Source organism: Coregonus lavaretus (genome assembly GCF_964263955.1).
Source record: "Coregonus lavaretus genome assembly, contig: HAP1_SCAFFOLD_1321, whole genome shotgun sequence".
NCBI lineage: Eukaryota > Metazoa > Chordata > Actinopteri > Salmoniformes > Salmonidae > Coregonus > Coregonus lavaretus.
In genome coordinates, this window is record NW_028163238.1 from 24344 (window position 1) to 50453 (window position 26110).

The 26110-nt window shown below is 45.8% G+C and overlaps 1 protein-coding gene across 1 annotated transcript in view; it reads left to right on the forward strand.

Moving 5' to 3' along the window:
• LOC311118363 (unconventional myosin-XV-like) overlaps window positions 1-26110 on the forward strand; it is a gene marked incomplete at both ends in the record, with an annotated part of 81880 nt that overhangs the window by 24269 nt on the left and 31501 nt on the right. The window contains one exon of the mRNA XM_084193170.1: window positions 5704-5770. Within this exon, the coding sequence (XP_084049296.1) occupies window positions 5704-5770 (67 nt within the window). The remainder of the gene's footprint in view (window positions 1-5703; window positions 5771-26110) is intronic.

A 26110-nucleotide genomic window follows, 5' to 3' on the forward strand; every position in this document is an offset into this window, starting at 1 on the left:
TTTACCCGTGGTTCCTCCCCATAGTGTTCCACTGTCCCCCAGTAGTGTGTATTTACCCGTGGTTCCTCCCCCAGTAGTGTGTATTTACCCGTGGTTCCTCCCCCAGTAGTGTGTATTTACCCGTGGTTCCTCCCCATAGTGTTCCACTGTCCCCCCCAGTAGTGTGTATTTACCCGTGGTTCCTCCCCATAGTGTACCACTGTCCCCCCCAGTAGTGTGTATTTACCCGTGGTTCCTCCCCATAGTGTTCCACTGTCCCCCCCAGTAGTGTGTATTTACCCGTGGTTCCTCCCCATAGTGTTCCACTGTCCCCCCCAGTAGTGTGTATTTACCCGTGGTTCCTCCCCATAGTGTACCACTGTCCCCCCCAGTAGTGTGTATTTACCCGTGGTTCCTCCCCATAGTGTTCCACTGTCCCCCCCAGTAGTGTGTATTTACCCGTGGTTCCTCCCCATAGTGTACCACTGTCCCCCCCAGTAGTGTGTATTTACCCGTGGTTCCTCCCCATAGTGTTCCACTGTCCCCCAGTAGTGTGTATTTACCCGTGGTTCCTCCCCATAGTGTTCCACTGTCCCCCCAAGTAGTGTGTATTTACCCGTGGTTCCTCCCCCAGTAGTGTGTATTTACCCGTGGTTCCTCCCCATAGTGTTCCACTGTCCCCCAGTAGTGTGTATTTACCCGTGGTTCCTCCCCCAGTAGTGTGTATTTACCCGTGGTTCCTCCCCCAGTAGTGTGTATTTACCCGTGGTTCCTCCCCATAGTGTTCCACTGTCCCCCCCAGTAGTGTGTATTTACCCGTGGTTCCTCCCCCAGTAGTGTGTATTTACCCGTGGTTCCTCCCCCAGTAGTGTGTATTTACCCGTGGTTCCTCCCCCAGTAGTGTGTATTTACCCGTGGTTCCTCCCCCAGTAGTGTGTATTTACCCGTGGTTCCTCCCCATAGTGTACCACTGTCCCCCCCAGTAGTGTGTATTTACCCGTGGTTCCTCCCCATAGTGTACCACTGTCCCCCCCAGTAGTGTGTATTTACCCGTGGTTCCTCCCCCAGTAGTGTGTATTTACCCGTGGTTCCTCCCCCAGTAGTGTGTATTTACCCGTGGTTCCTCCCCCAGTAGTGTGTATTTACCCGTGGTTCCTCCCCATAGTGTACCACTGTCCCCCCCAGTAGTGTGTGTTTACCCGTGGTTCCTCCCCCAGTAGTGTGTATTTACCCGTGGTTCCTCCCCCAGTAGTGTGTATTTACCCGTGGTTCCTCCCCATAGTGTACCACTGTCCCCCCCAGTAGTGTGTATTTACCCGTGGTTCCTCCCCCAGTAGTGTGTATTTACCCGTGGTTCCTCCCCCAGTAGTGTGTATTTACCCGTGGTTCCTCCCCATAGTGTACCACTGTCCCCCCCAGTAGTGTGTATTTACCCGTGGTTCCTCCCCATAGTGTTCCACTGTCCCCCCCAGTAGTGTGTATTTACCCGTGGTTCCTCCCCCAGTAGTGTGTATTTACCCGTGGTTCCTCCCCATAGTGTACCACTGTCCCCCCCAGTAGTGTGTATTTACCCGTGGTTCCTCCCCATAGTGTTCCACTGTCCCCCCCAGTAGTGTGTATTTACCCGTGGTTCCTCCCCCAGTAGTGTGTATTTACCCGTGGTTCCTCCCCCAGTAGTGTGTATTTACCCGTGGTTCCTCCCCCAGTAGTGTGTATTTACCCGTGGTTCCTCCCCATAGTGTACCACTGTCCCCCCCAGTAGTGTGTATTTACCCGTGGTTCCTCCCCCAGTAGTGTGTATTTACCCGTGGTTCCTCCCCATAGTGTTCCACTGTGTCCCCCAGTAGTGTGTATTTACCCGTGGTTCCTCCCCATAGTGTACCACTGTGTCCCCCAGTAGTGTGTATTTACCCGTGGTTCCTCCCCATAGTGTTCCACTGTGTCCCCCAGTAGTGTGTATTTACCCGTGGTTCCTCCCCATAGTGTACCACTGTGTCCCCCAGTAGTGTGTATTTACCCGTGGTTCCTCCCCATAGTGTACCACTGTGTCCCCCAGTAGTGTGTATTTACCCGTGGTTCCTCCCCATAGTGTACCACTGTGTCCCCCAGTAGTGTGTATTTACCCGTGGTTCCTCCCCATAGTGTTCCACTGTGTCCCCCAGTAGTGTGTATTTACCCGTGGTTCCTCCCCATAGTGTACCACTGTGTCCCCCAGTAGTGTGTATTTACCCGTGGTTCCTCCCCATAGTGTACCACTGTGTCCCCCAGTAGTGTGTATTTACCCGTGGTTCCTCCCCATAGTGTACCACTGTGTCCCCCAGTAGTGTGTATTTACCCGTGGTTCCTCCCCATAGTGTACCACTGTGTCCCCCAGTAGTGTGTGTTTACCCGTGGTTCCTCCCCATAGTGTACCACTGTGTCCCCCAGTAGTGTGTATTTACCCGTGGTTCCTCCCCATAGTGTTCCACTGTGTCCCCCAGTAGTGTGTATTTACCCGTGGTTCCTCCCCATAGTGTACCACTGTGTCCCCCAGTAGTGTGTATTTACCCGTGGTTCCTCCCCATAGTGTACCACTGTGTCCCCCAGTAGTGTGTATTTACCCGTGGTTCCTCCCCATAGTGTTCCACTGTGTCCCCCAGTAGTGTGTATTTACCCGTGGTTCCTCCCCATAGTGTACCACTGTGTCCCCCAGTAGTGTGTATTTACCCGTGGTTCCTCCCCATAGTGTACCACTGTGTCCCCCAGTAGTGTGTATTTACCCGTGGTTCCTCCCCATAGTGTACCACTGTGTCCCCCAGTAGTGTGTATTTACCCGTGGTTCCTCCCCATAGTGTACCACTGTGTCCCCCAGTAGTGTGTATTTACCCGTGGTTCCTCCCCATAGTGTACCACTGTGTCCCCCAGTAGTGTGTATTTACCCGTGGTTCCTCCCCATAGTGTACCACTGTGTCCCTCAGTAGTGTGTATTTACCCGTGGTTCCTCCCCATAGTGTTCCACTGTGTCCCCCAGTAGTGTGTATTTACCCGTGGTTCCTCCCCATAGTGTACCACTGTGTCCCCCAGTAGTGTGTATTTACCCGTGGTTCCTCCCCATAGTGTACCACTGTCCCCCCCAGTAGTGTGTATTTACCCGTGGTTCCTCCCCATAGTGTACCACTGTGTCCCCCAGTAGTGTGTATTTACCCGTGGTTCCTCCCCATAGTGTACCACTGTGTCCCCCAGTAGTGTGTATTTACCCGTGGTTCCTCCCCATAGTGTACCACTGTGTCCCCCCAGTAGTGTGTATTTACCCGTGGTTCCTCCCCATAGTGTACCACTGTGTCCCCCAGTAGTGTGTATTTACCCGTGGTTCCTCCCCATAGTGTTCCACTGTGTCCCTCAGTAGTGTGTATTTACCCGTGGTTCCTCCCCCAGTAGTGTGTATTTACCCGTGGTTCCTCCCCATAGTGTACCACTGTGTCCCCCAGTAGTGTGTATTTACCTGTGGTTCCTCCCCATAGTGTACCACTGTGTCCCCCAGTAGTGTGTATTTACCCGTGGTTCCTCCCCATAGTGTACCACTGTGTCCCCCAGTAGTGTGTATTTACCCGTGGTTCCTCCCCATAGTGTACCACTGTGTCCCCCAGTAGTGTGTATTTACCCGTGGTTCCTCCCCATAGTGTTCCACTGTGTCCCCCAGTAGTGTGTATTTACCCGTGGTTCCTCCCCATAGTGTACCACTGTGTCCCCCAGTAGTGTGTATTTACCCGTGGTTCCTCCCCATAGTGTACCACTGTGTCCCCCAGTAGTGTGTATTTACCCGTGGTTCCTCCCCATAGTGTACCACTGTCCCCCCCAGTAGTGTGTATTTACCCGTGGTTCCTCCCCATAGTGTACCACTGTGTCCCCCAGTAGTGTGTATTTACCCGTGGTTCCTCCCCATAGTGTACCACTGTCCCCCCCAGTAGTGTGTATTTACCCGTGGTTCCTCCCCATAGTGTACCACTGTCCCCCCCAGTAGTGTGTATTTACCCGTGGTTCCTCCCCATAGTGTACCACTGTGTCCCCCAGTAGTGTGTATTTACCCGTGGTTCCTCCCCATAGTGTACCACTGTGTCCCCCAGTAGTGTGTGTTTACCCGTGGTTCCTCCCCATAGTGTACCACTGTGTCCCCCAGTAGTGTGTATTTACCCGTGGTTCCTCCCCATAGTGTACCACTGTGTCCCCCAGTAGTGTGTATTTACCCGTGGTTCCTCCCCATAGTGTTCCACTGTGTCCCTCAGTAGTGTGTATTTACCCGTGGTTCCTCCCCATAGTGTACCACTGTGTCCCCCAGTAGTGTGTATTTACCCGTGGTTCCTCCCCATAGTGTACCACTGTGTCCCCCAGTAGTGTGTATTTACCCGTGGTTCCTCCCCATAGTGTACCACTGTGTCCCCCAGTAGTGTGTATTTACCCGTGGTTCCTCCCCATAGTGTACCACTGTGTCCCCCAGTAGTGTGTATTTACCCGTGGTTCCTCCCCATAGTGTTCCACTGTGTCCCCAGTAGTGTGTATTTACCCGTGGTTCCTCCCCATAGTGTACCACTGTGTCCCCCAGTAGTGTGTATTTACCCGTGGTTCCTCCCCATAGTGTACCACTGTGTCCCCCAGTAGTGTGTATTTACCCGTGGTTCCTCCCCATAGTGTACCACTGTGTCCCCCAGTAGTGTGTATTTACCCGTGGTTCCTCCCCATAGTGTACCACTGTCCCCCCCAGTAGTGTGTATTTACCCGTGGTTCCTCCCCATAGTGTACCACTGTCCCCCCCAGTAGTGTGTATTTACCCGTGGTTCCTCCCCATAGTGTACCACTGTGTCCCCCAGTAGTGTGTATTTACCCGTGGTTCCTCCCCATAGTGTACCACTGTGTCCCCCAGTAGTGTGTGTTTACCCGTGGTTCCTCCCCATAGTGTACCACTGTGTCCCCCAGTAGTGTGTATTTACCCGTGGTTCCTCCCCATAGTGTACCACTGTGTCCCCCAGTAGTGTGTATTTACCCGTGGTTCCTCCCCATAGTGTTCCACTGTGTCCCTCAGTAGTGTGTATTTACCCGTGGTTCCTCCCCATAGTGTACCACTGTGTCCCCCAGTAGTGTGTATTTACCCGTGGTTCCTCCCCATAGTGTACCACTGTGTCCCCCAGTAGTGTGTATTTACCCGTGGTTCCTCCCCATAGTGTACCACTGTGTCCCCCAGTAGTGTGTATTTACCCGTGGTTCCTCCCCATAGTGTACCACTGTGTCCCCCAGTAGTGTGTATTTACCCGTGGTTCCTCCCCATAGTGTTCCACTGTGTCCCCAGTAGTGTGTATTTACCCGTGGTTCCTCCCCATAGTGTACCACTGTGTCCCCCAGTAGTGTGTATTTACCCGTGGTTCCTCCCCATAGTGTACCACTGTGTCCCCCAGTAGTGTGTATTTACCCGTGGTTCCTCCCCATAGTGTACCACTGTGTCCCCCAGTAGTGTGTATTTACCCGTGGTTCCTCCCCATAGTGTACCACTGTGTCCCCCAGTAGTGTGTATTTACCCGTGGTTCCTCCCCATAGTGTTCCACTGTGTCCCCCAGTAGTGTGTATTTACCCGTGGTTCCTCCCCATAGTGTACCACTGTGTCCCCCAGTAGTGTGTATTTACCCGTGGTTCCTCCCCATAGTGTACCACTGTGTCCCTCAGTAGTGTGTATTTACCCGTGGTTCCTTCCCATAGTGCCTCTGTGAAGTCCAAGAAGCCCAAAGACACCAGAGATCCCTTTGAAATGGTCAGGTTCTCCAAGGTAACACATTATAACACATTATAAACATTACAACACATCAAGTTCTCCATGGTAACACATTATAACACATTATAACAGATTATAACACATTACAACACATCAACTTCTCCATGGTAACACATTATAACACATTATAACACATTATAACACATCAAGTTCTCCATGGTAACACATTATAACACATTATAACACATTACAACACATCAAGTTCTCCATGGTAACACATTATAACACATTATAACACATTACAACACATCAAGTTCTCCATGGTAACACATTATAACACATTATAAAACATTATAACACATCAAGTTCTCCATGGTAACACATTATAACACATTATAACACATTACAACACATCAAGTTCTCCATGGTAACACATTATAACACATTACAACACATCAACTTCTCCATGGTAACACATTATAACACATTATAACACATTACAACACATCAAGTTCTCCATGGTAACACATTATAACACATTATAACACATTACAACACATCAAGTTCTCCATGGTAACACATTATAACACATTATAACACATTACAACACATCAAGTTCTCCATGGTAACACATTATAACACATTACAACACATCAAGTTCTCCATGGTAACACATTATAACACATTATAACACATTATAACACATCAAGTTCTCCATGGTAACACATTATAACACATTATAAAACATTACAACACATCAAGTTCTCCAATGTAACACATTATAACACATTATAAAACATTACAACACATCAAGTTCTCCATGGTAACACATTATAACACATTATAACACATTATAACACATCAAGTTCTCCATGGTAACACATTATAACACATTATAACACATTACAACACATCAAGTTCTCCATGGTAACACATTATAACACATTATAACACATTATAACACATCAAGTTCTCCAAGGTAACACATTATAACACATTATAACACATCAAGTTCTCCATGGTAACACATTATAACACATTATAACACATTATAACACATCAAGTTCTCCATGGTAACACATTATAACACATTATAACACATTACAACACATTACAAAACATCAAGTTCTCCATGGTAACACATTATAACACATTATAACACATTATAACACATTATAACAAATTATAAAACATTATAACACATTATAACACATCAAGTTCTCCATGGTAACACATCATAACACATTATAACACATTATAACACATTACAACACATCAAGTTCTCCATGGTAACACATCATAACACATTATAACACATTATAACACATTACAACACATCAAGTTCTCCAAGGTAACACATTATAAAACATTATAACACATCACAAAACATCAAGTTCTCCATGGTAACACATTATAACACATTATAAAACATTATAACACATTACAACACATCAAGTTCTCCATGGTAACACATTATAACACATTATAAAACATTATAACACATTATAACACATCAAGTTCTCCATGGTAACACATTATAACACATTATAACACATTACAACACATCAAGTTCTCCATGGTAACACATTATAACACATAATAACACATTACAACACAACAAGTTCTCCATGGTAACACATCATAACACATTATAACACATTACAACACATCAAGTTCTCCATGGTAACACATTATAACACATAATAACACATTACAACACATCAAGTTCTCCATGGTAACACATTATAACACATAATAACACATTACAACACATTACAACACAGAAAGTTCTCCATGGTAACACATTATAACACATTATAAAACATGATAACACATTATATCTCATCATGTTCTCCATGGTAACACATTATAACACATTATAAAACATTATAACACATTATAACACATTACAACACATCAAGTTCTGCATGGTAACACATTATAACACATTACAACACATCAAGTTCTCCATGGTAACACATTATAACACATCATAACACATCACGTTCTCCATGGTGACCAGATAACACTCTTATCTAGAGATGTATATGACTTTAGATGTTGTAGCACATTATAACACATTATAACACATTATAGCACATTATAGCACATTATAACACACTATAACACATTATAACACATTATAGAACATTATAACACATTATAACACATTATAACACATTATAACACATTATAGCACATTATAGCACATTATAACACATTATAACACATTATAACACATTATAGCACATTATAGCACATTATAACACATTATAACACATTATAACACCTGCCCCAACTGTCCACTGTCTGAATCTCTGATAGTGTTCCATTATATCTCCCCCCCAGTCTCCACTGTCTGAATCTCTGATAGTGTTCCATTATATCTCTCCCCCAGTCTCCACTGTCTGAATCTCTGATAGTGTTCCATTATATCTCTCTCCCCCAGTCTCCACTGTCTGAATCTCTGATAGAGTTCCATTATATCTCTCTCCCCCCCAGTCTCCACTGTCTGAATCTCTGATAGTGTTCCATTATATCTCTCCCTCCCCCAGTCTCCACTGTCTGAATCTCTGATAGTGTTCCATTATATCTCTCCCTCCCCCAGTCTCCACTGTCTGAATCTCTGATAGTGTTCCATTATATCTCTCTCTCCCCCAGTCTCCACTGTCTGAATCTCTGATAGTGTTCCATTATATCTCTCTCTCCCCCAGTCTCCACTGTCTGAATCTCTGATAGTGTTCCATTATATCTCTCTCTCCCCCAGTCTCCACTGTCTGAATCTCTGATAGTGTTCCATTATATCTCTCTCCCCCAGTCTCCACTGTCTGAATCTCTGATAGTGTTCCATTATATCTCTCTCTCCCCCAGTCTCCACTGTCTGAATCTCTGATACTGTTCCATTATATCTCTCTCTCCCCCAGTCTCCACTGTCTGAATCTCTGATAGTGTTCCATTATATCTCTCTCCCCCAGTCTCCACTGTCTGAATCTCTCCCCACGTCTCCACTGTCTGAATCTCTCCCCCAGTCTCCACTGTCTGAATCTCTGATAGTGTACCATTATCTCTGTCTCTCTCCCAGTCTCCACTGTCTGAATCTCTGATAGTGTTCCATTATCTCTGTCTCTCTCCCAGTCTCCACTGTCTGAATCTCTGATAGTGTTCCATTATCTCTGCCTCCCCCAGTCTCCACTGTCTGAATCTCTGATAGTGTTCCATTATATCTCTCTCCCCCAGTCTCCACTGTCTGAATCTCTGATAGTGTTCCATTATATCTCTCTCCCCCAGTCTCCACTGTCTGAATCTCTGATAGTGTTCCATTATATCTCTCTCTCTCCCAGTCTCCACTGTCTGAATCTCTGATAGTGTTCCATTATATCTCTCTCTCCCCCAGTCTCCACTGTCTGAATCTCTGATAGTGTTCCATTATATCTCTCCCCCAGTCTCCACTGTCTGAATCTCTGATAGTGTTCCATTATATCTCTCTCCCCCAGTCTCCACTGTCTGAATCTCTGATAGTGTTCCATTATATCTCTTCCTCCCCCAGTCTCCACTGTCTGAATCTCTGATAGTGTTCCATTATATCTATCTCCCCCAGTCTCCACTGTCTGAATCTCTGATAGTGTTCCATTATATCTCTGCCTCTCCCAGTCTCCACTGTCTGAATCTCTGATAGTGTTCCATTATCTCTGTCTCTCCCCAGTCTCAACTGTCTGAATCTCTGATAGTGTTCCATTATATCTCTGCCTCTCCCGGTCTCCACTGTCTGAATCTCTGATAGTGTTCCATTATCTCTGTCTCTCTCCCAGTCTCCACTGTCTGAATCTCTGATAGTGTTCCATTATATCTCTCTCCCCCAGTCTCCACTGTCTGAATCTCTGATAGTGTTCCATTATATCTCTCTCCCCCAGTCTCCACTGTCTGAATCTCTGATAGTGTTCCATTATATCTCTCTCTCCCCCAGTCTCCACTGTCTGAATCTCTGATAGTGTTCCATTATATCTCTATCTCCCCCAGTCTCAACTGTCTGAATCTCTGATAGTGTTCCATTATATCTCTCCCTCCCCCAGTCTCCACTGTCTGAATCTCTGATAGTGTTCCATTATATCTCTGCCTCCCCCAGTCTCCACTGTCTGAATCTCTGATAGTGTTCCATTATATATCTCTCTCCCCCAGTCTCCACTGTCTGAATCTCTGATAGTGTTCCATTATATCTCTGCCTCTCCCAGTCTCCACTGTCTGAATCTCTGATAGTGTTCCATTATATCTCTCCCTCCCCCAGTCTCCACTGTCTGAATCTCTGATAGTGTTCCATTATATCTCTCCCTCCCCCAGTCTCCACTGTCTGAATCTCTGACAGTGTTCCATTATATCTCTCCCTCCCCCAGTCTCCACTGTCTGAATCTCTGATAGTGTTCCATTATATCTCTCCCTCCCCCAGTCTCCACTGTCTGAATCTCTGATAGTGTTCCATTATATATCTCCCCCAGTCTCCACTGTCTGAATCTCTGATAGTGTTCCATTATATCTCTCCCTCCCCCAGTCTCCACTGTCTGAATCTCTGATAGTGTTCCATTATATCTCTCCCTCCCCTAGTCTCCACTGTCTGAATCTCTGATAGTGTTCCATTATATCTCTCTCCCCCAGTCTCCACTGTCTGAATCTCTGATAGTGTTCCATTATATCTCTCTCTCCCAGTCTCCACTGTCTGAATCTCTTATAGTGTTCCATTATATCTCTCCCTCCCCCAGTCTCCACTGTCTGAATCTCTGATAGTGTTCCATTATATCTCTCTCCCTCCCAGTCTCCACTGTCTGAATCTCTGATAGTGTTCCATTATCTCTCTCTCCCAGTCTCCACTGTCTGAATCTCTGATAGTGTTCCATTATATATCTCTCCCACAGTCTCCACTGTCTGAATCTCTGATAGTGTTCCATTATCTCTCTCTCCCAGTCTCCACTGTCTGAATCTCTGATAGTGTTCCATTATATCACTCTCTCCCCCAGTCTCCACTGTCTGAATCTCTGATAGTGTTCCATTATATCTCTCCCTCCCCCAGTCTCCACTGTCTGAATCTCTGATAGTGTTCCATTATCTCTGTCTCTCCCCCAGTCTCCACTGTCTGAATCTCTGATAGTGTTCCATTATCTCTGTCTCTCCCCCAGTCTCCACTGTCTGAATCTCTGATAGTGTTCCATTATATCTCTCCCTCCCCCAGTCTCCACTGTCTGAATCTCTGATAGTGTTCCATTATATCTCTCTCCCCCAGTCTCCACTGTCTGAATCTCTGATAGTGTTCCATTATATCTCTGCCTCCCCCAGTCTCCACTGTCTGAATCTCTGATAGTGTTCCATTATATCTCTCTCTCCCCCAGTCTCCACTGTCTGAATCTCTGATAGTGTTCCATTATATCTCTCTCCCCCAGTCTCCACTGTCTGAATCTCTGATAGTGTTCCATTATATCTCTCTCTCCCCCAGTCTCCACTGTCTGAATCTCTGATAGTGTTCCATTATATCTCTCTCTCTCCCCCAGTCTCCACTATCTGAATCTCTGATAGTGTTCCATTATATATCTCTCCCCCAGTTTCCACTGTCTGAATCTCTGATAGTGTTCACTTATATCTCTCTCCCCCAGTCTCCACTGTCTGAATCTCTGATAGTGTTCCATTATATCTCTCTCCCCCAGTCTCCACTGTCTGAATCTCTGATAGTGTTCCATTATATCTCTTCCTCCCCCAGTCTCCACTGTCTGAATCTCTGATAGTGTTCCATTATATCAATCTCCCCCAGTCTCCACTGTCTGAATCTCTGATAGTGTTCCATTATATCCCTGCCTCTCCCAGTCTCCACTGTCTGAATCTCTGATAGTGTTCCATTATCTCTGTCTCTCCCCAGTCTCAACTGTCTGAATCTCTGATAGTGTTCCATTATATCTCTGCCTCTCCCGGTCTCCACTGTCTGAATCTCTGATAGTGTTCCATTATCTCTGTCTCTCTCCCAGTCTCCACTGTCTGAATCTCTGATAGTGTTCCATTATATCTCTCTCCCCCAGTCTCCACTGTCTGAATCTCTGATAGTGTTCCATTATATCTCTCTCCCCCAGTCTCCACTGTCTGAATCTCTGATAGTGTTCCATTATATCTCTCTCCCAGTCTCCACTGTCTGAATCTCTGATAGTGTTCCATTATATCTCTCTCTCCCCCAGTCTCCACTGTCTGAATCTCTGATAGTGTTCCATTATATCTCTCCCTCCCCCAGTCTCCACTGTCTGAATCTCTGATAGTGTTCCATTATATCTCTGCCTCCCCCAGTCTCCACTGTCTGAATCTCTGATAGTGTTCCATTATATCTCTCTCTCCCCCAGTCTCCACTGTCTGAATCTCTGATAGTGTTCCATTATATCTCTGCCTCTCCCAGTCTCCACTGTCTGAATCTCTGATAGTGTTCCATTATATCTCTCCCTCCCCCAGTCTCCACTGTCTGAATCTCTGATAGTGTTCCATTATATCTCTCCCTCCCCCAGTCTCCACTGTCTGAATCTCTGACAGTGTTCCATTATATCTCTCCCTCCCCCAGTCTCCACTGTCTGAATCTCTGATAGTGTTCCATTATATCTCTCCCTCCCCCAGTCTCCACTGTCTGAATCTCTGATAGTGTTCCATTATATATCTCCCCCAGTCTCCACTGTCTGAATCTCTGATAGTGTTCCATTATATCTCTCCCTCCCCCAGTCTCCACTGTCTGAATCTCTGATAGTGTTCCATTATATCTCTCCCTCCCCTAGTCTCCACTGTCTGAATCTCTGATAGTGTTCCATTATATCTCTCTCCCCCAGTCTCCACTGTCTGAATCTCTGATAGTGTTCCATTATATCTCTCTCTCCCAGTCTCCACTGTCTGAATCTCTTATAGTGTTCCATTATATCTCTCCCTCCCCCAGTCTCCACTGTCTGAATCTCTGATAGTGTTCCATTATATCTCTCTCCCTCCCAGTCTCCACTGTCTGAATCTCTGATAGTGTTCCATTATCTCTCTTCCTCCCCCAGTCTCCACTGTCTGAATCTCTGATAGTGTTCCATTATATCTATCTCCCCCAGTCTCCACTGTCTGAATCTCTGATAGTGTTCCATTATATCTCTGCCTCTCCCAGTCTCCACTGTCTGAATCTCTGATAGTGTTCCATTATCTCTGTCTCTCCCCAGTCTCAACTGTCTGAATCTCTGATAGTGTTCCATTATATCTCTGCCTCTCCCGGTCTCCACTGTCTGAATCTCTGATAGTGTTCCATTATCTCTGTCTCTCTCCCAGTCTCCACTGTCTGAATCTCTGATAGTGTTCCATTATATCTCTCTCCCCCAGTCTCCACTGTCTGAATCTCTGATAGTGTTCCATTATATCTCTCTCCCCCAGTCTCCACTGTCTGAATCTCTGATAGTGTTCCATTATATCTCTCTCTCCCCCAGTCTCCACTGTCTGAATCTCTGATAGTGTTCCATTATATCTCTATCTCCCCCAGTCTCAACTGTCTGAATCTCTGATAGTGTTCCATTATATCTCTCCCTCCCCCAGTCTCCACTGTCTGAATCTCTGATAGTGTTCCATTATATCTCTGCCTCCCCCAGTCTCCACTGTCTGAATCTCTGATAGTGTTCCATTATATATCTCTCTCCCCCAGTCTCCACTGTCTGAATCTCTGATAGTGTTCCATTATATCTCTGCCTCTCCCAGTCTCCACTGTCTGAATCTCTGATAGTGTTCCATTATATCTCTCCCTCCCCCAGTCTCCACTGTCTGAATCTCTGATAGTGTTCCATTATATCTCTCCCTCCCCCAGTCTCCACTGTCTGAATCTCTGACAGTGTTCCATTATATCTCTCCCTCCCCCAGTCTCCACTGTCTGAATCTCTGATAGTGTTCCATTATATCTCTCCCTCCCCCAGTCTCCACTGTCTGAATCTCTGATAGTGTTCCATTATATATCTCCCCCAGTCTCCACTGTCTGAATCTCTGATAGTGTTCCATTATATCTCTCCCTCCCCCAGTCTCCACTGTCTGAATCTCTGATAGTGTTCCATTATATCTCTCCCTCCCCTAGTCTCCACTGTCTGAATCTCTGATAGTGTTCCATTATATCTCTCTCCCCCAGTCTCCACTGTCTGAATCTCTGATAGTGTTCCATTATATCTCTCTCTCCCAGTCTCCACTGTCTGAATCTCTTATAGTGTTCCATTATATCTCTCCCTACCCCAGTCTCCACTGTCTGAATCTCTGATAGTGTTCCATTATATCTCTCTCCCTCCCAGTCTCCACTGTCTGAATCTCTGATAGTGTTCCATTATCTCTCTCTCCCAGTCTCCACTGTCTGAATCTCTGATAGTGTTCCATTATATATCTCTCCCACAGTCTCCACTGTCTGAATCTCTGATAGTGTTCCATTATCTCTCTCTCCCAGTCTCCACTGTCTGAATCTCTGATAGTGTTCCATTATATCACTCTCTCCCCCAGTCTCCACTGTCTGAATCTCTGATAGTGTTCCATTATATCTCTCCCTCCCCCAGTCTCCACTGTCTGAATCTCTGATAGTGTTCCATTATCTCTGTCTCTCCCCCAGTCTCCACTGTCTGAATCTCTGATAGTGTTCCATTATCTCTGTCTCTCCCCCAGTCTCCACTGTCTGAATCTCTGATAGTGTTCCATTATATCTCTCCCTCCCCCAGTCTCCACTGTCTGAATCTCTGATAGTGTTCCATTATATCTCTCTCCCCCAGTCTCCACTGTCTGAATCTCTGATAGTGTTCCATTATATCTCTGCCTCCCCCAGTCTCCACTGTCTGAATCTCTGATAGTGTTCCATTATATCTCTCTCTCCCCCAGTCTCCACTGTCTGAATCTCTGATAGTGTTCCATTATATCTCTCTCCCCCAGTCTCCACTGTCTGAATCTCTGATAGTGTTCCATTATATCTCTCTCTCCCCCAGTCTCCACTGTCTGAATCTCTGATAGTGTTCCATTATATCTCTCTCTCTCCCCCAGTCTCCACTATCTGAATCTCTGATAGTGTTCCATTATATATCTCTCCCCCAGTCTCCACTGTCTGAATCTCTGATAGTGTTCCATTATATCTCTCTCCCCCAGTCTCCACTGTCTGAATCTCTGATAGTGTTCCATTATATCTCTCTCCCCCAGTCTCCACTGTCTGAATCTCTGATAGTGTTCCATTATATCTCTTCCTCCCCCAGTCTCCACTGTCTGAATCTCTGATAGTGTTCCATTATATCAATCTCCCCCAGTCTCCACTGTCTGAATCTCTGATAGTGTTCCATTATATCCCTGCCTCTCCCAGTCTCCACTGTCTGAATCTCTGATAGTGTTCCATTATCTCTGTCTCTCCCCAGTCTCAACTGTCTGAATCTCTGATAGTGTTCCATTATATCTCTGCCTCTCCCGGTCTCCACTGTCTGAATCTCTGATAGTGTTCCATTATCTCTGTCTCTCTCCCAGTCTCCACTGTCTGAATCTCTGATAGTGTTCCATTATATCTCTCTCCCCCAGTCTCCACTGTCTGAATCTCTGATAGTGTTCCATTATATCTCTCTCCCCCAGTCTCCACTGTCTGAATCTCTGATAGTGTTCCATTATATCTCTCTCCCAGTCTCCACTGTCTGAATCTCTGATAGTGTTCCATTATATCTCTCTCTCCCCCAGTCTCCACTGTCTGAATCTCTGATAGTGTTCCATTATATCTCTCCCTCCCCCAGTCTCCACTGTCTGAATCTCTGATAGTGTTCCATTATATCTCTGCCTCCCCCAGTCTCCACTGTCTGAATCTCTGATAGTGTTCCATTATATCTCTCTCTCCCCCAGTCTCCACTGTCTGAATCTCTGATAGTGTTCCATTATATCTCTGCCTCTCCCAGTCTCCACTGTCTGAATCTCTGATAGTGTTCCATTATATCTCTCCCTCCCCCAGTCTCCACTGTCTGAATCTCTGATAGTGTTCCATTATATCTCTCCCTCCCCCAGTCTCCACTGTCTGAATCTCTGACAGTGTTCCATTATATCTCTCCCTCCCCCAGTCTCCACTGTCTGAATCTCTGATAGTGTTCCATTATATCTCTCCCTCCCCCAGTCTCCACTGTCTGAATCTCTGATAGTGTTCCATTATATATCTCCCCCAGTCTCCACTGTCTGAATCTCTGATAGTGTTCCATTATATCTCTCCCTCCCCCAGTCTCCACTGTCTGAATCTCTGATAGTGTTCCATTATATCTCTCCCTCCCCTAGTCTCCACTGTCTGAATCTCTGATATTGTTCCATTATATCTCTCTCCCCCAGTCTCCACTGTCTGAATCTCTGATAGTGTTCCATTATATCTCTCTCTCCCAGTCTCCACTGTCTGAATCTCTTATAGTGTTCCATTATATCTCTCCCTCCCCCAGTCTCCACTGTCTGAATCTCTGATAGTGTTCCATTATATCTCTCTCCCTCCCAGTCTCCACTGTCTGAATCTCTGATAGTGTTCCATTATCTCTCTCTCCCAGTCTCCACTGTCTGAATCTCTGATAGTGTTCCATTATATATCTCTCCCACAGTCTCCACTGTCTGAATCTCTGATAGTGTTCCATTATCTCTCTCTCCCAGTCTCCACTGTCTGAATCTCTGATAGTGTTCCATTATATCACTCTCTCCCCCAGTCTCCACTGTCTGAATCTCTGATAGTGTTCCATTATATCTCTCCCTCCCCCAGTCTCCACTGTCTGAATCTCTGATAGTGTTCCATTATCTCTGTCTCTCCCCCAGTCTCCACTGTCTGAATCTCTGATAGTGTTCCATTATATCTCTCCCTCCCCCAGTCTCCACTGTCTGAATCTCTGATAGTGTTCCATTATATCTCTCTCCCCCAGTCTCCACTGTCTGAATCTCTGATAGTGTTCCATTATATCTCTCTCTCCCCGTCTCCACTGTCTGAATCTCTGATAGTGTTCCATTATATCTCTCTCCCCCAGTCTCCACTGTCTGAATCTCTGATAGTGTTCCATTATATCTCTCTCTCCCCCAGTCTCCACTGTCTGAATCTCTGATAGTGTTCCATTATATCTCTCTCCCCCAGTCTCCACTGTCTGAATCTCTGATAGTGTTCCATTATATCTCTCTCTCCCCCAGTCTCCACTGTCTGAATCTCTGATAGTGTTCCATTATATCTCTCTCTCTCCCCCAGTCTCCACTATCTGAATCTCTGATAGTGTTCCATTAAATCTCTCTCCCCCAGTCTCCACTGTCTGAATCTCTGATAGTGTTCCATTATATCTCTCTCCCCCAGTCTCCACTGTCTGAATCTCTGATAGTGTTCCATTATATCTCTCTCTCCCCCAGTCTCCACTGTCTGAATCTCTGATAGTGTTCCATTATATCTCTCTCTCCCAGTCTCCACTGTCTGAATCTCTGATAGTGTTCCATTATTTCTCTCTCTCTCCCCCAGTCTCCACTATCTGAATCTCTGATAGTGTTCCATTATATATCTCTCTCCCCCAGTCTCCACTGTCTGAATCTCTGATAGTGTTCCATTATATATCTCTCTCCCCCAGTCTCCACTGTCTGAATCTGATAGTGTTCCATTATATCTCTCTCTCCCCCAGTCTCCACTGTCTGAATCTCTGATAGTGTTCCATTAAATCTCTGCCTCCCCCAGTCTCCACTATCTGAATCTCTGATAGTGTTCCATTATATCTCTCCCCCCCAGTCTCCACTGTCTGAATCTCTGATAGTGTTCCATTATATATCTCTCTCTCCCCCAGTCTCCACTGTCTGAATCTCTGATAGTGTTCCATTATATCTCTCTCCCCCAGTCTCCACTGTCTGAATCTCTGATAGTGTTCCATTATATCTCTCTCCCCCAGTCTCCACTGTCTGAATCTCTGATAGTGTTCCATTATATATCTCTCCCCCCCAGTCTCCACTGTCTGAATCTCTGATAGTGTTCCATTATATCTCTCTCTCCCCCAGTCTCCACTGTCTGAATCTCTGATAGTGTTCCATTATATCTCTCTCTCCCCCAGTCTCCACTGTCTGAATCTCTGATAGTGTTCCATTATATATCTCTCTCCCCCAGTCTCCACTGTCTGAATCTCTGATAGTGTTCCATTATATCTCTGCCTCCCCCAGTCTCCACTGTCTGAATCTCTGATAGTGTTCCATTATATCTCTCTCCCCCCGTCTCCACTGTCTGAATCTCTGATAGTGTTCCATTATATCTCTCTCTCCCCCAGTCTCCACTATCTGAATCTCTGATAGTGTTCCATTATATCTCTTCCTCCCCCAGTCTCCACTGTCTGAATCTCTGATAGTGTTCCATTATATCTCTCTTCCCCAGTCTCCACTGTCTGAATCTCTGATAGTGTTCCATTATATCTCTCCCTCCAGTCTCCACTGTCTGAATCTCTGATAGTGTTCCATTATATCTCTCCCCCCCCCAGTCTCCACTGTCTGAATCTCTGATAGTGTTCCATTATCTCTGTCTCCCCTAGTCTCCACTGTCTGAATCTCTGATAGTGTTCCATTATATCTCTCTCTCCCCCCGTCTCCACTGTCTGAATCTCTGATAGTGTTCCATTATATCTCTCTCCCCCAGTCTCCACTGTCTGAATCTCTGATAGTGTTCCATTATATCTCTACCCCCAGTCTCCACTGTCTGAATCTCTGATAGTGTTCCATTATATCTCTCTCCCCCAGTCTCCACTGTCTGAATCTCTGATAGTGTTCCATTATATCTCTCTCCCCCCCAGTCTCCACTGTCTGAATCTCTGATAGTGTTCCATTATATCTCTCTCCCCCAGTCTCCACTGTCTGAATCTCTGATAGTGTTCCATTATATCTCTCCCTCCCCCAGTCTCCACTGTCTGAATCTCTGATAGTGTTCCATTATATCTCTCTCCCCCCCAGTCTCCACTGTCTGAATCTCTGATAGTGTTCCATTATATCTCTCTCTCCCAGTCTCCACTGTCTGAATCTCTGATAGTGTTCCATTATATCTCTCTCTCCCCCAGTCTCCACTGTCTGAATCTCTGATAGTGTTCCATTATATCTCTCTCCCCCAGTCTCCACTGTCTGAATCTCTGATAGTGTTCCATTATATCTCTCCCCCCCCAGTCTCCACTGTCTGAATCTCTGATAGTGTTCCATTATATCTCTCTCCCCCAGTCTCCACTGTCTGAATCTCTGATAGTGTTCCATTATATCTCTCTCTCCCCAGTCTCCACTGTCTGAATCTCTGATAGTGTTCCATTATATCTCTCTCTCCCCAGTCTCCACTGTCTGAATCTCTGATAGTGTTCCATTATATCTCTCTCTCCCCAGTCTCCACTGTCTGAATCTCTGATAGTGTTCCATTATATCTCTCCCTCCCCCAGTCTCCACTGTCTGAATCTCTGATAGTGTTCCATTATATCTCTCTCCCCCAGTCTCCACTGTCTGAATCTGATAGTGTTCCATTATATCTCTCTCTCCCCCAGTCTCCACTGTCTGAATCTCTGATAGTGTTCCATTATATCTCTCTCCCCCAGTCTCCACTGTCTGAATCTGATAGTGTTCCATTATATCTCTCTCTCCCCCAGTCTCCACTGTCTGCATCTCTGATAGTGTTCCATTATCTCTGTCTCTTCCCCAGTCTCCACTGTCTGAATCTCTGATAGTGTTCCATTATATCTCTCTCTCCCCCAGTCTCCACTGTCTGAATCTCTGATAGTGTTCCATTATATCTCTCTCTCCCCCAGTCTCCACTGTCTGAATCTCTGATAGTGTTCCATTATATCTCTCCCTCCCCCAGTCTCCACTGTCTGAATCTCTGATAGTGTTCCATTATATCTCTCTCCCCCAGTCTCCACTGTCTGAATCTGATAGTGTTCCATTATATCTCTCTCTCCCCCAGTCTCCACTTTCTGAATCTCTGATAGTGTTCCATTATATCTCTCTCCCCCAGTCTCCACTGTCTGAATCTGATAGTGTTCCATTATATCTCTCTCCCCCAGTCTCCACTGTCTGCATCTCTGATAGTGTTCCATTATCTCTGTCTCTCCCCCAGTCTCCACTGTCTGAATCTCTGATAGTGTTCCATTATATCTCTCTCTCCCCCAGTCTCCACTGTCTGAATCTCTGATAGTGTTCCATTATATCTTTGCCTCCCCCAGTCTCCACTGTCTGAATCTCTGATAGTGTTCCATTAAATCTCTCCCTCCCCCAGTCTCTACTGTCTGAATCTCTGATAGTGTTCCATTATATCTCTCTCCCCCAGTCTCCACTGTCTGAATCTCTGATAGTGTTCCATTATATATCTCCCTCCCCCAGTCTCCACTGTCTGAATCTCTGATAGTGTTCCATTATATCTCTCTCTCCCCCAGTCTCCACTGTCTGAATCTCTGATAGTGTTCCATTATCTCTCTCTCTCCCCCAGTCTCCACTGTCTGAATCTCTGATAGTGTTCCATTATATCTCTCTCTCCCCCAGTCTCCACTGTCTGAATCTCTGATAGTGTTCCATTATATCTCTCCCTCCCCCAGTCTCCACTGTCTGAATCTCTGATAGTGTTCCATTATATCTCTCTCTCCCCCAGTCTCCACTGTCTGAATCTCTGATAGTGTTCCATTATATCTCTCTCCCCCAGTCTCCACTGTCTGAATCTCTGAGTGTTCCATTATATCTCTCTCCCCCAGTCTCCACTGTCTGAATCTCTGATAGTGTTCCATTATATCTCTCCCCCAGTCTCCACTGTCTGAATCTCTGATAGTGTTCCATTATATCTCTCCCCCAGTCTCCACTGTCTGAATCTCTGATAGTGTTCCATTATATCTCTCCCCCAGTCTCCACTGTCTGAATCTCTGATAGTGTTCCATTATATCTCTCACCCAGTCTCCACTGTCTGAATCTCTGATAGTGTTCCATTATATCTCTGCCTCCCCCTATCTCCACTCTCTGAATCTCTGATAGTGTTCCATTATATCTCTCCCCCAGTCTCCACTGTCTGAATCTCTGATAGTGTTTCATTATCTCTGTCTCTCTCCCAGTCTCCACTGTCTGAATCTCTGATAGTGTTCCATTATCTCTGTCTCTCTCCCAGTCTCCACTGTCTGAATCTCTGATAGTGTTCCATTATATCTCTCTCTCCCCCAGTCTCCACTGTCTGAATCTCTGATAGTGTTCCATTATATCTCTCTCTCCCCCAGTCTCCACTGTCTGAATCTCTGATAGTGTTCCATTATCTCTGTCTCTCTCCCAGTCTCCACTGTCTGAATCTCTGATAGTGTTCCATTATCTCTGTCTCTCTCCCAGTCTCCACTGTCTGAATCTCTGATAGTGTTCCATTATATCTCTCTCCCCCCAGTCTCCACTGTCTGAATCTCTGATAGTGTTCCATTATCTCTGTCTCTCTCCCAGTCTCCACTGTCTGAATCTCTGATAGTGTTCCATTATATATCTCTCCCCCAGTCTCCACTGTCTGAATCTGATAATGTTCCATTATATCTCTCTCTTCCCCAGTCTCCACTGTCTGAATCTCTGATAGTGTTCCATTATATCTCTCTCCCCCAGTCTCCACTGTCTGAATCTGATAGTGTTCCATTATATCTCTCTCTCCCCCAGTCTCCACTGTCTGCATCTCTGATAGTGTTCCATTATCTCTGTCTCTTCCCCAGTCTCCACTGTCTGAATCTCTGATAGTGTTCCATTATATCTCTCTCTCCCCCAGTCTCCACTGTCTGAATCTCTGATAGTGTTCCATTATATCTCTCTCTCCCCCAGTCTCCACTGTCTGAATCTCTGATAGTGTTCCATTATATCTCTCCCTCCCCCAGTCTCCACTGTCTGAATCTCTGATAGTGTTCCATTATATCTCTCTCCCCCAGTCTCCACTGTCTGAATCTGATAGTGTTCCATTATATCTCTCTCTCCCCCAGTCTCCATTGTCTGAATCTCTGATAGTGTTCCATTATATCTCTCTCCCCCAGTCTCCACTGTCTGAATCTGATAGTGTTCCATTATATCTCTCTCCCCCAGTCTCCACTGTCTGCATCTCTGATAGTGTTCCATTATCTCTGTCTCTCCCCCAGTCTCCACTGTCTGAATCTCTGATAGTGTTCCATTATATCTCTCTGCCTCCCCCAGTCTCCACTGTCTGAATCTCTGATAGTGTTCCATTATATCTCTGCCTCCCCCAGTCTCCACTGTCTGAATCTCTGATAGTGTTCCATTATATCTCTCCCTCCCCCAGTCTCTACTGTCTGAATCTCTGATAGTGTTCCATTATATCTCTCTCCCCCAGTCTCCACTGTCTGAATCTCTGATAGTGTTCCATTATATCTCTCCCTCCCCCAGTCTCCACTGTCTGAATCTCTGATAGTGTTCCATTATATCTCTCTCTCCCCCAGTCTCCACTGTCTGAATCTCTGATAGTGTTCCATTATCTCTCTCTCTCCCCCAGTCTCCACTGTCTGAATCTCTGATAGTGTTCCATTATATCTCTCTCTCCCCCAGTCTCCACTGTCTGAATCTCTGATAGTGTTCCATTATATCTCTCTCCCCCAGTCTCCACTGTCTGAATCTCTGATAGTGTTCCATTATATCTCTCTCCCCCAGTCTCCACTGTCTGAATCTCTGATAGTGTTCCATTATATCTCTCCCCCAGTCTCCACTGTCTGAATCTCTGATAGTGTTCCATTATATCTCTCCCCCAGTCTCCACTGTCTGAATCTCTGATAGTGTTCCATTATATCTCTCCCCCAGTCTCCACTGTCTGAATCTCTGATAGTGTTCCATTATATCTCTCACCCAGTCTCCACTGTCTGAATCTCTGATAGTGTTCCATTATATCTCTGCCTCCCCCTGTCTCCACTCTCTGAATCTCTGATAGTGTTCCATTATATCTCTCCCCCAGTCTCCACTGTCTGAATCTCTGATAGTGTTCCATTATATCTCTCCCCCAGTCTCCACTGTCTGAATCTCTGATAGTGTTCCATTATATCTCTCCCCCAGTCTCCACTGTCTGAATCTCTGATAGTGTTCCATTATATCTCTCACCCAGTCTCCACTGTCTGAATCTCTGATAGTGTTCCATTATATCTCTGCCTCCCCCTGTCTCCACTCTCTGAATCTCTGATAGTGTTCCATTATATCTCTCCCCCAGTCTCCACTGTCTGAATCTCTGATAGTGTTCCATTATCTCTGTCTCTCTCCCAGTCTCCACTGTCTGAATCTCTGATAGTGTTCCATTATCTCTGTCTCTCTCCCAGTCTCCACTGTCTGAATCTCTGATAGTGTTCCATTATATCTCTCTCTCCCCCAGTCTCCACTGTCTGAATCTCTGATAGTGTTCCATTATATCTCTCTCTCCCCCAGTCTCCACTGTCTGAATCTCTGATAGTGTTCCATTATATCTCTCTCTCCCCCAGTCTCCACTGTCTGAATATCTGATAGTGTTCCATTATCTCTGTCTCTCTCCCCGTCTCCACTGTCTGAATCTCTGATAGTGTTCCATTATCTCTGTCTCTCTCCCAGTCTCCACTGTCTGAATCTCTGATAGTGTTCCATTATATCTCTCTCCCCACGTCTCCACTGTCTGAATCTCTGATAGTGTTCCATTATATCTCTCTCCCCCAGTCTCCACTGTCTGAATCTCTGATAGTGTTCCATTATATCTCTACCCCCAGTCTCCACTGTCTGAATCTCTGATAGTGTTCCATTATATCTCTCTCCCCCAGTCTCCACTGTCTGAATCTCTGATAGTGTTCCATTATATCTCTCTCCCCCCCAGTCTCCACTGTCTGAATCTCTGATAGTGTTCCATTATATCTCTCTCCCCCAGTCTCCACTGTCTGAATCTCTGATAGCGTTCCATTATATCTCTCCCTCCCCCAGTCTCCACTGTCTGAATCTCTGATAGTGTTCCATTATATCTCTCTCCCCCCCAGTCTCCACTGTCTGAATCTCTGATAGTGTTCCATTATATCTCTCTCTCCCAGTCTCCACTGTCTGAATCTCTGATAGTGTTCCATTATATCTCTCTCTCCCCCAGTCTCCACTGTCTGAATCTCTGATAGTGTTCCATTATATCTCTCTCCCCCAGTCTCCACTGTCTGAATCTCTGATAGTGTTCCATTATATCTCTCCCCCCCCAGTCTCCACTGTCTGAATCTCTGATAGTGTTCCATTATATCTCTCTCCCCCAGTCTCCACTGTCTGAATCTCTGATAGTGTTCCATTATATCTCTCTCTCCCCCAGTCTCCACTGTCTGAATCTCTGATAGTGTTCCATTATATCTCTCTCTCCCCAGTCTCCACTGTCTGAATCTCTGATAGTGTTCCATTATATCTCTCCCTCCCCCAGTCTCCACTGTCTGAATCTCTGATAGTGTTCCATTATATCTCTCTCCCCCAGTCTCCACTGTCTGAATCTGATAGTGTTCCATTATATCTCTCTCTCCCCCAGTCTCCACTGTCTGAATCTCTGATAGTGTTCCATTATATCTCTCTCCCCCAGTCTCCACTGTCTGAATCTGATAGTGTTCCATTATATCTCTCTCTCCCCCAGTCTCCACTGTCTGCATCTCTGATAGTGTTCCATTGTCTCTGTCTCTTCCCCAGTCTCCACTGTCTGAATCTCTGATAGTGTTCCATTATATCTCTCTCTCCCCCAGTCTCCACTGTCTGAATCTCTGATAGTGTTCCATTATATCTCTCTCTCCCCCAGTCTCCACTGTCTGAATCTCTGATAGTGTTCCATTATATCTCTCTCCCCCAGTCTCCACTGTCTGAATCTGATAGTGTTCCATTATATCTCTCCCTCCCCCAGTCTCCACTGTCTGAATCTCTGATAGTGTTCCATTATATCTCTCTCTCCCCCAGTCTCCACTGTCTGAATCTCTGATAGTGTTCCATTATCTCTCTCTCTCCCCCAGTCTCCACTGTCTGAATCTCTGATAGTGTTCCATTATATCTCTCTCTCCCCCAGTCTCCACTGTCTGAATCTCTGATAGTGTTCCATTATATCTCTCCCTCCCCCAGTCTCCACTGTCTGAATCTCTGATAGTGTTCCATTATATCTCTCTCTCCCCCAGTCTCCACTGTCTGAATCTCTGATAGTGTTCCATTATATCTCTCTCCCCCAGTCTCCACTGTCTGAATCTCTGAGTGTTCCATTATATCTCTCTCCCCCAGTCTCCACTGTCTGAATCTCTGATAGTGTTCCATTATATCTCTCTCCCCCAGTCTCCACTGTCTGAATCTCTGATAGTGTTCCATTATATCTCTCCCCCAGTCTCCACTGTCTGAATCTCTGATAGTGTTCCATTATATCTCCCTCCCCCAGTCTCCACTGTCTGAATCTCTGATAGTGTTCCATTATATCTCTCTCCCCCAGTCTCCACTGTCTGAATCTCTGATAGTGTTCCATTATATCTCTCCCCCAGTCTCCACTGTCTGAATCTCTGATAGTGTTCCATTATATCTCTCTCCCCCAGTCTCCACTGTCTGAATCTCTGATAGTGTTCCATTATATCTCTTCCTCCCCCAGTCTCCACTGTCTGAATCTCTGATAGTGTTCCATTATATCTCTCTCCCCCAGTCTCCACTGTCTGAATCTCTGATAGTGTTCCATTATATCTCTCTCCCCCAGTCTCCACTGTCTGAATCTCTGATAGTGTTCCATTATATCTCTCTCCCCCCCAGTCTCCACTGTCTGAATCTCTGATAGTGTTCCATTATATCTCTCCCTCCCCCAGTCTCCACTGTCTGAATCTCTGATAGTGTTCCATTATATCTCTCTCTCCCCCAGTCTCCACTGTCTGAATCTCTGATAGTGTTCCATTATATCTCTCCCCCAGTCTCCACTGTCTGAATCTCTGATAGTGTTCCATTATATCTCTCTCCCCCCTAGTCTCCACTGTCTGAATCTCTGATAGTGTTCCATTATATCTCTCCCCCAGTCTCCACTGTCTGAATCTCTGATAGTGTTCCATTATATCTCTCTCCCCCAGTCTCCACTGTCTGAATCTCTGATAGTGTTCCATTATCTCTGTCTCTCTCCCAGTCTCCACTGTCTGAATCTCTGATAGTGTTCCATTATATCTCTCTCCCCCAGTCTCCACTGTCTGAATCTCTGATAGTGTTCCATTATATCTCTCTCCCCCACCCAGTCTCCACTGTCTGAATCTCTGATAGTGTTCCATTATCTCTGTCTCTCCCCCAGTCTCCACTGTCTGAATCTCTGATAGTGTTCCATTATATCTCTCTCCCCCAGTCTCCACTGTCTGAATCTCTGATAGTGTTCCATTATATCTCCCTCCCCCCGTCTCCACTGTCTGAATCTCTGATAGTGTTCCATTATATCTCTCAACCCAGTCTCCACTGTCT